The following is a 14,218-nucleotide window of genomic DNA, read 5'->3' as shown; positions in this document are numbered from 1 at the left end:
AAATAAATCAAAATGTGGTGTCTGAGGTTCAGTTTTTGTTTTATATCTCTCCTTGTTGATTTATATGTTTAGAAACTAGATATGTATATTTGTTTGTATGAACAGCTATATGTGCTATATATTGTATTATACATGTGTCTCCATTAAGTCTAAGCTTTCTTTTCCTCATCACTTCGTTCTCAGAACTCCCGTTCTGACTTATATTTAGCCTGGCAATAGGCTGAAGCATGTCTCAGATGTGAGTACTTACACCTTTTAACATAGTTAGAATTGGGAATCCCACTCATCATTCCTATTTTTATTTGCTCTCTCAGAATGGTCATTGTGTATTCCCTTGTTGCATATGTGGTTACTGGCCTTAAACTCTGGATATGGTGGTTATCAAGAACTGCAGATTGATCTCGTATGTATTTTCTTCCTGTCCTTAAAAATACTACCAACTTCTGTTGTTCCTTTTGACATAAAACCAAATAATCAATATTAGGTTTTTGTGCTTGTTCCCCACTCGATTCATCTGCAGAAGTCCTAGGTAGGAGAATTTCTGTATAGCCATATTTTTATTTAGGAATCTAAGTCCAGCAAATCAACTTTGGACTAAACATTAGGAAATCTGTGTTTTTGGCTTGGTTGGGTTGTTGAACTGCTTTGTAAACTCTGTGCTTGCTTAGACTGCTTGCCTAATCCATTTGGTTCTGTTTCATAATGCCACTACTAGATAGTTCAGTATCTGAAGCATCTAGGTTGGTTCTAGTCACCGTGGAGACTTAACAGAAGGCTTGGTGTAAATAAGGGTAGGTAGCACCTGTGAGGATGAAACAGTACCTGTGTAATGCAGGTGTTGGAGATGCATGGGGATAGGTATTGCTTGTAAAACAAGAAAGCCTGAAGTCAGGTATAGGTGAACATATTGTTTCTACTGGTAACAGTGCCGTGGACCCATTTCTTTTCTCCTTTAGTAGTGACTCCGGACTTCTAAAACTTCAACTTATTATCCATCTCTTTTGCCTCTCTCCTCTCTCTTTAACCATGGTTAGACCTCTTCTTGCTTCACATCTGTTAGAGATTGAGCAGAGGCAGGAAGAAAGACTGAAAACTCAGAAAAGTCAGCTGAATTTTTAGCAATACCCTCAAAAGATTTTGAGTGGGATGAAGGTTTTAACTATTCATGTTACCTATGTCCTATTCTTTGTGTAATTGAAAATTTGTCAGTTTCTTCTTATAAATACATTTTTATTAAAATATATTTTCATTTAACCAGTCTTCACCTATATCACATAGTTATCCCAGTGGCCCCAAACTTAACCTAATGGATGATTAAAGGGTGACTGCCTTTAATTATGATCTAGAGCCAATTAATTTGTTTACAAAGAAAAAGAAAAATAATTATAAAACCGGGAAATTACTTGGAGTCACCACAAACCAGATACAAAGTAACATTAGCTTCTTCTGACAAACTATTGCTTTGCTTTTAAAATTCTCACTTGCTTTACTTAATTAGTATATATAGACCAAATGAACAATGAAAAGTTACTTATTTTGGTTTTTGATCAGTTCAGTGCCTTGGCTTTTTACAGTTTTTAACTTTAACCTAGTTTACTCTCTGAAATTCAATCCTAGCAGCTCATTTGTCCTCCAATTTGGGGACTACTTGCATAAAAGAAGTCTCTAGAAAGCATATATAGCATTGACTGTCAAATTAATGATATTCTATTCTCATTTGTAATCCTTTGCTTTATAACCTTATGACCTTGGAAAAAGTCACTCCTTTGTTTATACCTGTTTTCCATCTATACATTTATAAATATTCTACTCTTTACTCCTCTAAATGAAACTATAAACATTTTTTTAAACATCTTAAAAACTTGAATATATTGTGTGAAATGGTTCTTTTACTTAATGTTTGACTTAGGAAGGCAGAATTGCTGTTGTATTATTGATTCCCAGAAAAGCTGATTACTAATTGGCCTTGTACAAGAGTGTGTCTCTGTTTAATAAGCTTATCTAATATTTTAGTGTAACCTTAATAAAGTTTACTAAAGTTTTATGTTATTTAAGACTATGGAGGTATGCATATTTCATATTTTCCTAACAGTTATAACCAGTATTACTTTCCAACTTTTTAAATGCTCAATGCTATTTTAAGAAAGATATATTTAGACATATTACTGAACATATAAATATATTTATGATTACTCATTACTTTTAATTAATACTTTTTAATCTTAGGTTCTTATTTCTAAAATAAGCTTTCTTAGAAGATAATTAAACAATGTGTTTTTTATTTTAGGGGTGAGGAAAAGGCAATTTATACTATGCTTTTTCTGAATTTAAGTTCCGGATCACAGATTAATTCTGTGGTAGGAGACGATATAGTGTAAAAATATGCTGGAGGGGCTGGGTGCAGTGGCTCACGCCCGTAATCCCAGCACTCTGGGAGGCTGAGGCGGGTGGATTGCCTGAGCTCAGTAGTTCGAGACCAGTCTGGGCAACGCGGTGAAACCCTGTCTCTACTAAAATACAAAAAATTAGCCGGGCATGGAGGTATGTGCCTGTAATCCCAGCTACTTGGAAGGCTGAGCCAGGAGAATTGCTGGAACCCAGGAGGCGGAGTTGGAGGTTGCAGTGAGACAAGATCACACCACTGCACTCCAGCCTGGGTGACAGGTCAGAGCGAGACTCTGTCTCCAAAAAAATATATATATATAATATATATATATGTATATGTATGTGTATATATATGCACTGGAGGAACTGATTTGGATTTATGATTGGTATTATTTTCCTCATATTACATATTCACAGTTGACGGCTGGGCGCGGTGGCTCACACCTATAATCCTAGCACTTGGGGAGGCCAAGGCGGGTGGATTGCTTGAGCCTAGGAGTTCAAGACCAGCCTAGGCAACATAGTAAAACCCCATACCTATAAAAAATACAGAAGTTAGGTGGACATGGTAGCATGTGCCTGTAGTCCCAGCTGCTAGAGAGGCTGAGGTGGGAGGATTGCTTCAGCCATGGAGGTAGAGGTTGCAGTGAGCCAAGATTGTGCCACTGTGCTGCAGCCTGGGCAACAGAGTGAGACCCTGTCTCAAAAAAAAAAGGAAAATTCACGTTGACAAAACATAGTTCTTCTAATGTTGAAGCACTTGTTTATGTTATAATTAAATAGTAAAATTTTGTTTGTTTGTTTGTTTGTTTTGAGACAGAGTCTCATTCTGTCGCCAGACTGGAGTACCTTGGTGCCTTGTTGCACCCTCCACCTCCTAGGTTCAAGCAATTTTCCTACCTCAGCCTTCCTAATAGCTGGGACTGCAGGCACACACCACCATGCCCAGCTAATTTTGGTATTTTTAGTAGAGACGAGGTTTCATCATGTTGGCCAGGATGGTCTCCATCTCTTGGTATCAGGATCCACCAGCCTCGGCTTCCCAAAAGTATCTATTTTTAAAAGACTTTTACTGAATGATATTTCTTCCTGGTAAGATTGGGATAAATGAACTAAAATTAATTGACATCTTAAAAACTGAAATCAGTGTTCAGGAAGTAAATATTTGGATTATTGGAAAAATACTCTTAAAACATAAAGGTAGATGTTTAGCATAACAAATGAGAGTGACTGTTTTGCTTAGAAGGAATGAAATACCACGAAAGTCTGACAGAAGTTAAGATGTACTTAGCTATCAGAGTTCTTGGTGATACCCATAGGTAAAGAACAGTGGCTTTGCTAAATTATTAACCAGGCAACTGTAGCCAAAATTATAGGATAGGTAAGTTCAGATGGGTCTGTAGAATTCTAGAGAGCAATGTTTAGCAAAATAAAAACAAGCAAAACACTGAAACACAGGTGTAACTCGGCACTGGGGATTGAGTGGCGCGCTGGGAAATGCAGCCTTCTCCAGGGAAAGGTGGGAGTGGTCCTGGCGGAGCAGAACCAGCGAGGCTAACTCCAGGGGTCCGGCAATGAGGCAGTGCACCCTCCTACCTCCTTCACCATGAATCACAGCCAAATTATAATTGTCAGAGAGATGGTTGATCATTTTGATATAGGCGAGAGAGTACACTGGACTAGGTGCTATTCCCAGTTTGTCACTTAACTTTTCAATGACTTTGTACTCAACTTCTGTGAACCTCAGTTTTTTCATAATGTGAAAATGGACAAAATATGGACGGCATTAATTGCTCTCTTTAGCTCTCATGATTGTTGCAAGAATTGTATGAAGTAATGTATGTAAGACCTTTGTAAACTGCCTCATACTGTAAAATAGAAGGATTCTGATCCCTAAAATATAGCCACTTACTCAGGAGTAGATGAGAAGGAGGTAAGACAAAGCTTTCAAGATATTTAACCTTATGAAACTTTGTTGTGGTGGTTAGTATTTCTTTAATGTATCATTTAAAACCATTCCCCAGCCCATTAGCATCGCGCTAATTATACACAAAGATTACCCCTACATTCAGAACTCACCAGCAGGGCTGGACTTCGAGAATATAGGGATACATGGGGCCTGCTGTCAGAAACTTTATGATCTTGTAAGGGAGCAACTATTAAAGAGTGTAGCTTCACAGAAGTCAGCCCAAGGTGCAGTGGGAGCACAGATAAAGAGGAGGGACAGAGGGCTCCTGATTTTCCAGAAGTAATGCAGTGGCCTGTTTACAAAAGCACTTGAGGCAATAATAGGAAAAGCTGTCTAATGGTGAAAAACACGCACTCTAGCCATAGACTTCTTGACTTTGAGTTCTGGCTTTTCTGTTTGCTTCCTGTGTGACCTTGGAAATCTCCTTAGCCTCTCTGGGCCTTGGTTTCTTCATCTGCAAAATGAGCATAACAGTAGAACCTGTTTCATAGTTGTGAGAGCTGTACACTCAAAATAGGTTATGTTTTTATTTGACTTTTTATATTCTCCATTGTAGAATCTAAACTAGTGTTTGTAATTCAAATTCTTGGATATCTAGAGGTAGAATCCGGACACAGCATTGTTTTGTACTTGTAATTAAAACACTCGGTATTTATGTTGTATGATAACCTGTTTACAGAAAATTACTTAGGTTATATACGTTGTTAAATATACTTATTTGTCATTTTACCTTTTAGCGATAGAGCTAGGATTGCAGAAATAAACATTAGATAACCACCAAACCAGAATTGATTAATACTACAGTACTTGTGAAGTTAATAGGAAGTAGTTGAAGACAGTGCATCATGCTTTGCAGTTTTTATATACTTTCATACAAGTACTCTCTTAGTCCTTTGATGATTCTGTGGATAAGGCAAACAGTTGACAGGTAAAAAAAAACTCCTCTAAGCTTCCATTTTCTCTTCGGTGAAATTGACATCTGTCACTGGAGTAGGGTCACAGGACTAATGTTTAAGACAGCTGTACTCCCTTTCTGTGATTGCTAATCCTATGCTCTTCTGTAGATCATAACCCAACTCTTCTTATGGTCAAAGCTGTCATCCCCAGTCACCAGAGAAAACACCATTGTGGAGAATAATTTTCCAAATAAACCTTTTTTTTTTTTTTTTTGAGATGGAGTTTCACTCTTGTCATCCAGGCTGGAGTACGGTGGCATGATCTTGGCTCACTTCAACCTCCGCCTCTGGGGTTCAAGCGATTCTCCTGCCTCAGCCTCCCAAGTAGCTGGGATTACAGGCGCCTGCCACCACGCTTGGCTAATTTTTAGTATTTTTAGTAGAGACGGGGTTTCACCATTTTGGACAAGCTAGTCCTAAATTCCTGACCTCAGGTGATCCTCCCACCTCAGCCTCCCAGAGTGCTGGGATTACAGGCGTGAGCCACTGCACCCGGCCCCAAATAAACCTTTTTATTTAATTTGCTTTTTAAAATTGTAAATCATTGTGCAGTAATGTGTTTCTGTATCTCTTTAACGCAGATGGCATTCTTGTGGGCTGCCTAATTTCTTTCCTTGCACTTACTGTGGACAGTGAGGATCTCGTCATTCCCAAACCCAGGGCACTCACTGACTGTGACTGCATCATGGCACCCTCTTCCCTCAGGGGGATTGAGGTTCAGGTACCCGTTGGGTTACCTTTACAGTCTGTTAGCTACACAGACAGAGTAGAGGCTCCTGTGTCCTCAGCAGCTGCTACGTTGAGTGAAGCTTTTCACTCCTTCCCTGCTGACTCCCCGCGTCTCTGAACAATTCTGTCACAATCACAAGTTCTTTTCTCAAGTATCTGGTGTGCTTTTCTTTTGCCACTTCTGATTTTTGTTTTATATTGGTACATTGTTATTTATTAAGCAATTCCATTACTATTGAACATTTTGATGAATTCCACTTTTGTATTCATATAGATCATCTTTCAATAGAGCAATTCAGCAGTAAAGAAAAATGGAAAAATGCCAGAAATTATCATATCAGAAGGGACAGATCACCCACATGAAAGTTTAGCCCAGTTTGCCATTCACATTACTCCCTCAATTCTGTGTCAATTCTGTTCTTTGCTGCCTGCCTCCTAAAGAGACTAATTTGGCCACTCCATTTTATGTCTGTAATTCTTTCTTTTCTTAGTCACTTCCCTTTCCATTTCGTTTTTAGCTTTTCACTGTCTGATTCTGTTTTTGTTCTCTGTGATTTCTCTTCTTCTCCTCTGACCCATATATTGTTTTAGCAAACATTTGTTGCGTACCTGTTATGTGCTGGGTCCCAGTGATGCAAAGGTGAATGAGAAAACCAGATAAGAAAATGAATGTAGTATGCTGCAGAAGATCATAGGCAGGCGCAGGTACTGTGGAAGCCAAGTGGGGGAAAGGACAGACTCTGCCTGAGAAACTTAGGGAAGTCTTCACAGAGGAGGTACCGTCTGGGCATGTTCACTCCTGGAAAATTGGTAGGGAATTCTCAGACCAACGAGCAGTGTGAACCCATTGACATGTTTGGGAGAAATGAAAAGTGGTATAAAAAGAAAATTGTGACCTAGAAATTCAGGGGAGGCAGGTATGAAGCATGACTGAAGAGATGGCCTGTGGCCAGTGATAGAGGATCTGCGATGGCCCACACTGAGGAGGTAGGACTTTATTCTGGAGGTAATGAAGAATCACTGAAGGGTTTCAGTAGAACGATATCTGATCTGTGTGAGCTGCTGTCTGGCTGCCAGGTGGAGTTAGCATTGAAGGGAGGAAAGATGGGAAGAATGGTACTCAATCAAGAAGCTTTTGCAATAACCTGGAGAGAGATGGGGAGGACTAAACTAGGGTGGAGTATAGGAAAAAGGGGAAAAAGTTAATGTTTTAAAGGAAGAATTGGTAGGCCTTGGTAAGAAGAGAGAGGGGATTGTCAAGATTGGCCCTGGGCTTCTAGTGCAGCAACTATGTCACAGGTAAAGCCAGGAACTAAAGTCAGGACTCCAGGAAAGGTGCAGAGTCAGTGGGCAAGATACTGGTTTCGTTTTGCAGGTGATTTCGGTATCTATGGGATATCCAGGTAGAGGAGGCTGTTGGAAATATGATAAGAGCTGTAGATGTGATGACTTTAGAATTTTGATGATGGTTTTAATTCTAGTTCGAAATCTATAGGAAACAAAACATGTATAGGAAACAAAGTAGGTATAGGGAATAAATACCAGAAAGAATGATGAGGACATATTGGAGAATGCTAGCCTTAAAGGATGGCTGACATTTTACTGCAGTGAATAGAGCACTGAACCAGCAGACACTTAAGGATCAGGTAGAGGAAGAAGGGCTACCAAAGAGACTTAGATGAAAAAAATTAGCCATTCAAGAGAGAAGAGCACCAATGAATCAGATTTAGGTGGCACGGAGGGACGGGGAAGCTGCAGGGTTGGCTGCTGTCCGTAGAGTGTGGTGAAGTGGCCTCTGGAGTTCAAAGTTCAGAGTTCACTAAGTTCAGTGAAAAATTATGTATGTGCAATCTCCTCTGCTTTCTGAAAGTCCTGTTGCTTCTCGATTTTTACATGAAAGAACTGGTATTTGTAGATACTAATCAAAACATACTCTTTTTCCTGATTGGAAAACTGAACTGAGTATGATTTATCTTTCATTAGTCTTGGCTGTTTTTGTTTGCAACTCAAAAGGCTTTCTTTTTCTCACCTTGAAAGAGCAGATCTTGTTCTGGTTCTAGCCAGCGTAGAACATATTAGAAAGTTCCTAACCAGAAGTTCTACTCTACGTGGATTTGGTTAGACTAAGTCCTTTAAATCCAAACATCCGTTAATATATACAGTTCACATATTGCGTACACTTAACCCACATGACTTCAACTGTAAATGTACTCTTCATGGTAACACAGACTCCCCAAAAAGATTATGAATCTGGTATTTAAAGAAGTGTGTGTATGTGTGTACGTACACATATATATGGAATAAACCCTAACATAAGCAAGCCACTTGACATAATACTCAAAGAACTAGTGATCTGTTTTAATGCTGGATGAGGTAAGCTGTTGTAGACCTGTTGTTTAGAACCATGGTCAAGTTGGCTTCTAAGTCTTTCCAAGGGCTTTTAAGGATGGAGATATATATATATATATATATATTTTTTTTTTTTTTTTTGAGACACAGTCCCGCTGTGTCACCTAGGCTGGAGTACAGTGGTGTGATCTCAGCTTACTGCAACCTTCGCCTCCTGGGTTCAAGCAATTCTCCTGCCTCAGCCTCCCAAGTAGCTGGGACTACAGGCGCCCCGCCAGCACATCCAGCTAATTTTTTTTGTACTTTTAGCCATTCAAGAGAGAAGAGCACCAATGAATCAGATTTAGGTGGCACGGAGGGACGGGGAAGCTGCAGGGTTGGCTGGTTAGAGACAGGTTTCACTGTGTTGGCCGGGCTGGTCTTGAACTCCTGACCTTGTGATCCTCCCGCCTCGGCCTCCCAAAGTGTTGGGATTACAAGCATGAGCCACCACGCCCAGCCAAGGATTTTTTTTAATATAAACTCTTTCCGCCTCACAGGTAGGCTTTAGATCATAGTACTCCTAGAAGGTGCAACTCCTTAAGTAGATCTGCATAAATGAAATCAACCTTCCTCCCTTGTCATTTTTTGGAGGTAACATTAAGACCACATTTGGTAAAAAGGACAAGGCCAGCTCAGAGCGAAGAGAACAGTGGACAGTTGGAAACCTTTTGGTAACCTGCGTTCTGGAAGAGAGTTTACCTCCTGCAGAGTAAACGTAGGAAGGTGTAGATGAAGTAAGGGGTGCTGAGGGTCATTGAGGGGATGGGCTGTCAGGGAAGTGTAATGCACTGAGAAGAGGTGGGGTCGAGTATCCAGAGCCTTCACTTCTCACCTCAAGCTTCCAATTGCAGTGAGTGGAAAGTATATAAATAATTTCCTTTGACCTTGTTTTCCTCATCTGAGATGAGATGACTATGGAGTAGTTTGCTTTAGAGGAACAGAGGAAAAACATGGGTGAATGGAAAGATCCAAGGAAGGGGAAGTTTTTCTGATCTAGTTGAGGTTGCACTTTGCGTAACTATTGTGAGTGTCATGTTGGTAAGTTCATGTAGGAAAATGGCATTATTTAGACATTTGTGCAGGATTTCTGAGGCTGAACTAAGAAAGGAGCTGGGGCACTGGTATCCATGTAGTTCACCCAGGGTGGTTCTTGGACTAAAGTGGTGCCTGTTGTGTGACTTGGCTCCCTTTCAACTCAATATATTGCTCTGTTTTATATATTCTTGACAGCTACTGATTTTCCCTCCATCTCTGTCAGTCCAGGTGCTGTATCACCTGTAAGAACCAAGACTGAGCTCTTGAAAAATACTTTCTTGACTATTCTAGCCCTTAGTAATTATTCCCTTAGATATTCCTGTGGCATTGTCGGTTTATACCACACAGAAGAATACTTTTCTCGAAAATACTTGCTGATCGTTGTGTGTAGTTGTTCAGTTCTAGACATAGAATTATAGATAACATTTATTTTGGTCTCTTTGTTTTATATGTGTATTACCTATGGCCCCAGCTAGCTTGGAAGTTCCTTGATAAATACTGTTCTTTTTGTTTTCTGTCATTTTCTTTTCTGTAGAGCTTTCATTGTTGAGGTTCCTCAGTGCTGAACTAACAAGAGGGTACTTCCTTGAACATAATGAGGCCAAGTATACAGAAAGAAGAGAAAGAGTATACACTTGTTTGCGAATACCAAGAGAATTGGAAAAGGTACTATTTTTTCTTCATTACCAGACATCATGTTGAAAGTTATGTCAAAGTATTAATTATGAAAAAAAAAATGGTGAACAGCTAGAGTTGGGTTTTTTAAATAATTGAAATAATGTTATTGGGGGAGTAGAAATTTCCTTATAGGAAGAAGCTTTAAAGTTACATTTTTCAGTGTAAGACCCAATGATATTAATAGATCTATCAAAATCTGAACTTTTCTGCCTATCATTATCATTGTGTGCTACATCAAAATAACTTTTGTAAGGAATTAATCTCTACTTCTGTACCCTTTTAGTTCCCTTCAGTTCTGTTTTACTAGAAACAGGTTTTTTTTTCCCCCATTCAGCTTAATAAATTATTTAATTTCAGCCTTTTTAAAGGTTTCAGTTTCTCAGAAAGCCCACATGTTTGTAAACATACAGGACAGTCTCTTCAAAGAAAAAGATGGTTTGTTTTATCTTTGTCACAGGAAGCATCACATTACAGGGTGAGTGTAGTAACAGCAGCACTACATCTTCATGTGTCTTATTCCTTGTCTGTGCCTTATCCTATCAAGACCAGTAAAATAGGATGGGAAAGCAGCCCCTTCTCCCCTAGGTGATGCTAGAGTTGGTGAGTCTAAGCAATTCCAAAATTGCTTGCTAAAAGAAAAGAAGAAATAATTAAGCTTCAGCTATATTGAAACATGTTGTCATACTTCTATGGTAACATAAATCTTGTAATAGTCCAGTCATCTTTTTGGAATCATACTTTCTGTTGGAGTGGCTATCAGAAGAGTTTGGTTGGCTGGATTTATTGGTACACTGTAATAACAAGAGGTACTACAGGCAAATGAGGAGTAAGGACCCAGCTGGTTTGGCTGATGTTCTCTTTCTGACAGTCTATCAGTTTAATAGAAGAAAAAGAGCCAAATGTAGAGTGACAGTTTCAGAAATGTTGCTTTATGTAGGTTCTTGGTGAAGCATCACTTGCTGAAGTTTTAGGGAGTTCTGTATTAGGGTGGGATTTAGAGAGCTGGTGAGCAAGCAAAGATTAGAGAACAAATATGGCAATGGTTTGATTGCCTTTAGCGAGGATCATTAAATATGCTTAACTATTACTGTATTCCTACATATCTAGAGGACTAGGGTTCCGTGGAGGAGCCTGAGGGACTGACAGATAAGGAGGGAGGAGGAGTGGGCAGGGCTGTCTGCAGTACTCCTCTCCAGTGCAGCAACAGCTCTGTCTTATATATTGGGATTTAACGAAGATTTTGTTTGGAGAAAGGAGTGGGGTAGGCGTATGTTTCTTTTACTTGGAAAAAAATACAAGATTAAACCAGTTCTTGTGTCTTAAAAGACCGTTAGCTTGCTTTTCGGATTTTTTCCAGCAATAAGCCATGAGATGGAAGTGTGAGGACACAGTGCAGGGGAAGTGGGAGGGACAACCTGCCAAGGCCTGTATTTGAACAGGACGGTGCCAGCCACTGTCAGCTTTTGCCCACCTGGCCTCAGCCCTCTACGGGGGAATTTGTTTCCTGTCTGTCTGAGTAATTATGAACTCCCATTTTTCTCTGGGGAGGACACAGAGGGATTTAAATCTGCAACTCCCACCAAACTTGATGAACACAACCAGGGGACTGCTTCAAAGTGGGTTGGTGTCTGTCTGACCCCTTTTATTACCCCTCTTGTGGCAAAACTAATGAACAGTGGCAGCATCCACTCCTGATTCTGTTACCTCAGCAGAGACAGGCTTGTTTCACGCTTCCTTCTTTCTTTCTCTTAAGGCAACTCAAATAACAAGCAATGTTTTGGGGTAGATTTCTCACAGAAACTTATAAGCATTTCATGTTTGTAATTAGGAATATAAATTGTCTTCTGGAGAAAATAGCCTTATACTTATGTCTTGATGAGACTAAAGTATAAACCAGTGATTTTAAATTGTGGTCCACTGTAGAACTACTAATGAATCAAGTAATCAGTATAAGTTGCCATCAGAATTTTTTTTTTTTAAGAGAATAGAAGAATTATCAGAGAACATTACCTATGCTAAGAGTATTGTTTCATGAAACTTTGGTTCCATTTGTATGAATGTAAATGTATAATGTCAGAAAAGTTGCATTAACACTGCTAATACACAATTGTAATAATTTTCTTTTTTTTTTTTTTTTGAGACGGAGTCTCGCTAATTTTCTAATGATTTTTGTTTTCCCTGAAAGAGGCTTTAGGCCTGTTTGGGAAAATTTGATGTAGTCTCTTAGAACAATACTTAAGAAGCTTTGTAGCCTAAATGTACAAAAAAAGTCATGGTTTTCTGTTTGGAGCATTTTTTCTTAACTTCTAAAACCAAGCGGGATGTAAAGGAAAGCAAATTTAGGTTTCAGTTTAATTCCAGGCTTAAATATCTCTCATAACCACATGAAGTCACTCTGATATCTTTAAGGCCTTTATTTTTTATAAATAGGATTTCACGTAAAGTTTTTAGTATGAGTTGAGAGCCTATCTAGATATGCAAGATAACCTAAATTATTTTTTATTGGCTGTTTTTGTTTACATTGTCTATTCTAATATATAATACCTTACTCATATTTTTTCTTGTTTTCGATAAATGCTATGATATTTTCACCTAACCTTTTCAGGAAGAGAAACTTGAAAATTAAAGAGCACTTTGCTTCTACAAAGGTTGTAAACACCATAAAACATGTAATTAATTTTTATATTTTAAGATAAAGAGAAAAGTCAACTTAATATCTCTTATCAAACCTGTTTACTAATGTGAAAAAAAAATCCTCCAATTTTTGTATTACATTGTCATTGGATAAATACTTTATACTTGACATTTAGTAAAAATGAATTGCTTATATATTTTAAATAGTATCTCCAATTGTTAGCACATGATTTTCACTCTTAAACTTCTTATTTTAATGTAGGAGTACATAATTTTGGAGTGTTTTATTGGCTTTGGGAGACATTTCTTCTCTTCCACCATAAATGCCCTCCCCTGACCCCACAACCCCTTGGGTTCTATATACCAGATCTTCTGCTATTTATGTAGTCTACTTTGGGAACTTTATTATTCTTTTTTATACAACCAAGCAGATTAAACTATACTTTCTGTGCATTCTAAATTGAGAGGCAAGATAGCAAAGTGTTTAAGGGGATCATCTCTAAAGCTGGACTGCCTAACTCTGAATCTTGGCTTCACAATTGATTAGCTGTGAGTCCTTGAGCAATTCACTTAATCATTCTGTGCCTAAGTTGCCTCATCTATATATTAATTATATGGTAAGCATGTAAAATTTTTCACAACCTTCACATCAGCCATTCAGGGGGAATGCACTACTCTGCTAGAGTGAGAGGAATTTAAAGGTTTCTTGTTCCCGATTACATTCTGGTGGATGTAATATTTTTCTTTGCAGTAGGGATAGCTTTCATCTTTGGGATGTGCTCAGCAGGAGGTGATTGGGAGAGGTGTGGTTTTTAGGATTTCCCTGGGTCCCAGTTTTATCTCACATTATACTTTTAATCTCCCTGCTTTGCTTGCCACTAAACTTGACTTTACTAACCCTGCAAGGGGCGTGATTTTCTGACTCTTGGCCCTCTTGTGTTGCTGACCATAGGCAGAAAAAATATCTAGGGAAAGCTGTCTTCTTTCCTCTTTCCTTTTACCCAGGCTGTCTGGGAGTAAAGCTGATCTCTTTCATGAAGGACATAACCAATGGCCATGAGAGATGATAACACACTACCATTTTCTTCCAAGCCCTGTAGAGTCTGGCCTCGGTGGGCACATGCATGAAACCTACAATTATAACAGAAACAGGGTGCTTTAACCAGAGGCTTGGTGAAATCGGGGGCAGGGAGCATCAGTTTCCTAAAGAGGAAATTCATGGTGAGTGATTTCTCACTGTCCCACACCCCACCTTGACTTAGACACTTACATCCCACCACTTGTATCTGTTTCTGTATGAATAATAAATAATGTTTGTTATGTAAGAATTAGGTGCTAGGTACTGTCCTAGGCACTTTACATGTGTTTGTGTTCAGTCCCTTCAACAGCCTTACAAGATGCATATATACTATTAAAGCTCCAATTCCTTTGCCCACCCCAC

The 14,218-nt window shown here is 38.9% G+C and overlaps 1 protein-coding gene across 1 annotated transcript in view; it reads left to right on the top strand.

Moving 5' to 3' along the window:
- Nucleotides 1-14,218, top strand: part of TAPT1 (transmembrane anterior posterior transformation 1) — a 64,772-nt gene that overhangs the window by 2,677 nt on the left and 47,877 nt on the right. The window contains 1 exon segment of the mRNA NM_001266589.1: nt 10,001-10,131. Coding sequence (NP_001253518.1) covers nt 10,001-10,131 — 131 coding nt within the window.

The sequence above is a fragment of the Macaca mulatta genome, chromosome 5 (genome assembly GCF_049350105.2).
Source record: "Macaca mulatta isolate MMU2019108-1 chromosome 5, T2T-MMU8v2.0, whole genome shotgun sequence".
NCBI classification, from domain to species: Eukaryota; Metazoa; Chordata; class Mammalia; order Primates; family Cercopithecidae; genus Macaca; species Macaca mulatta.
Note: the sequence above shows the minus strand (reverse complement) of the source record. Positions and strands in the feature narration are given on the sequence as shown.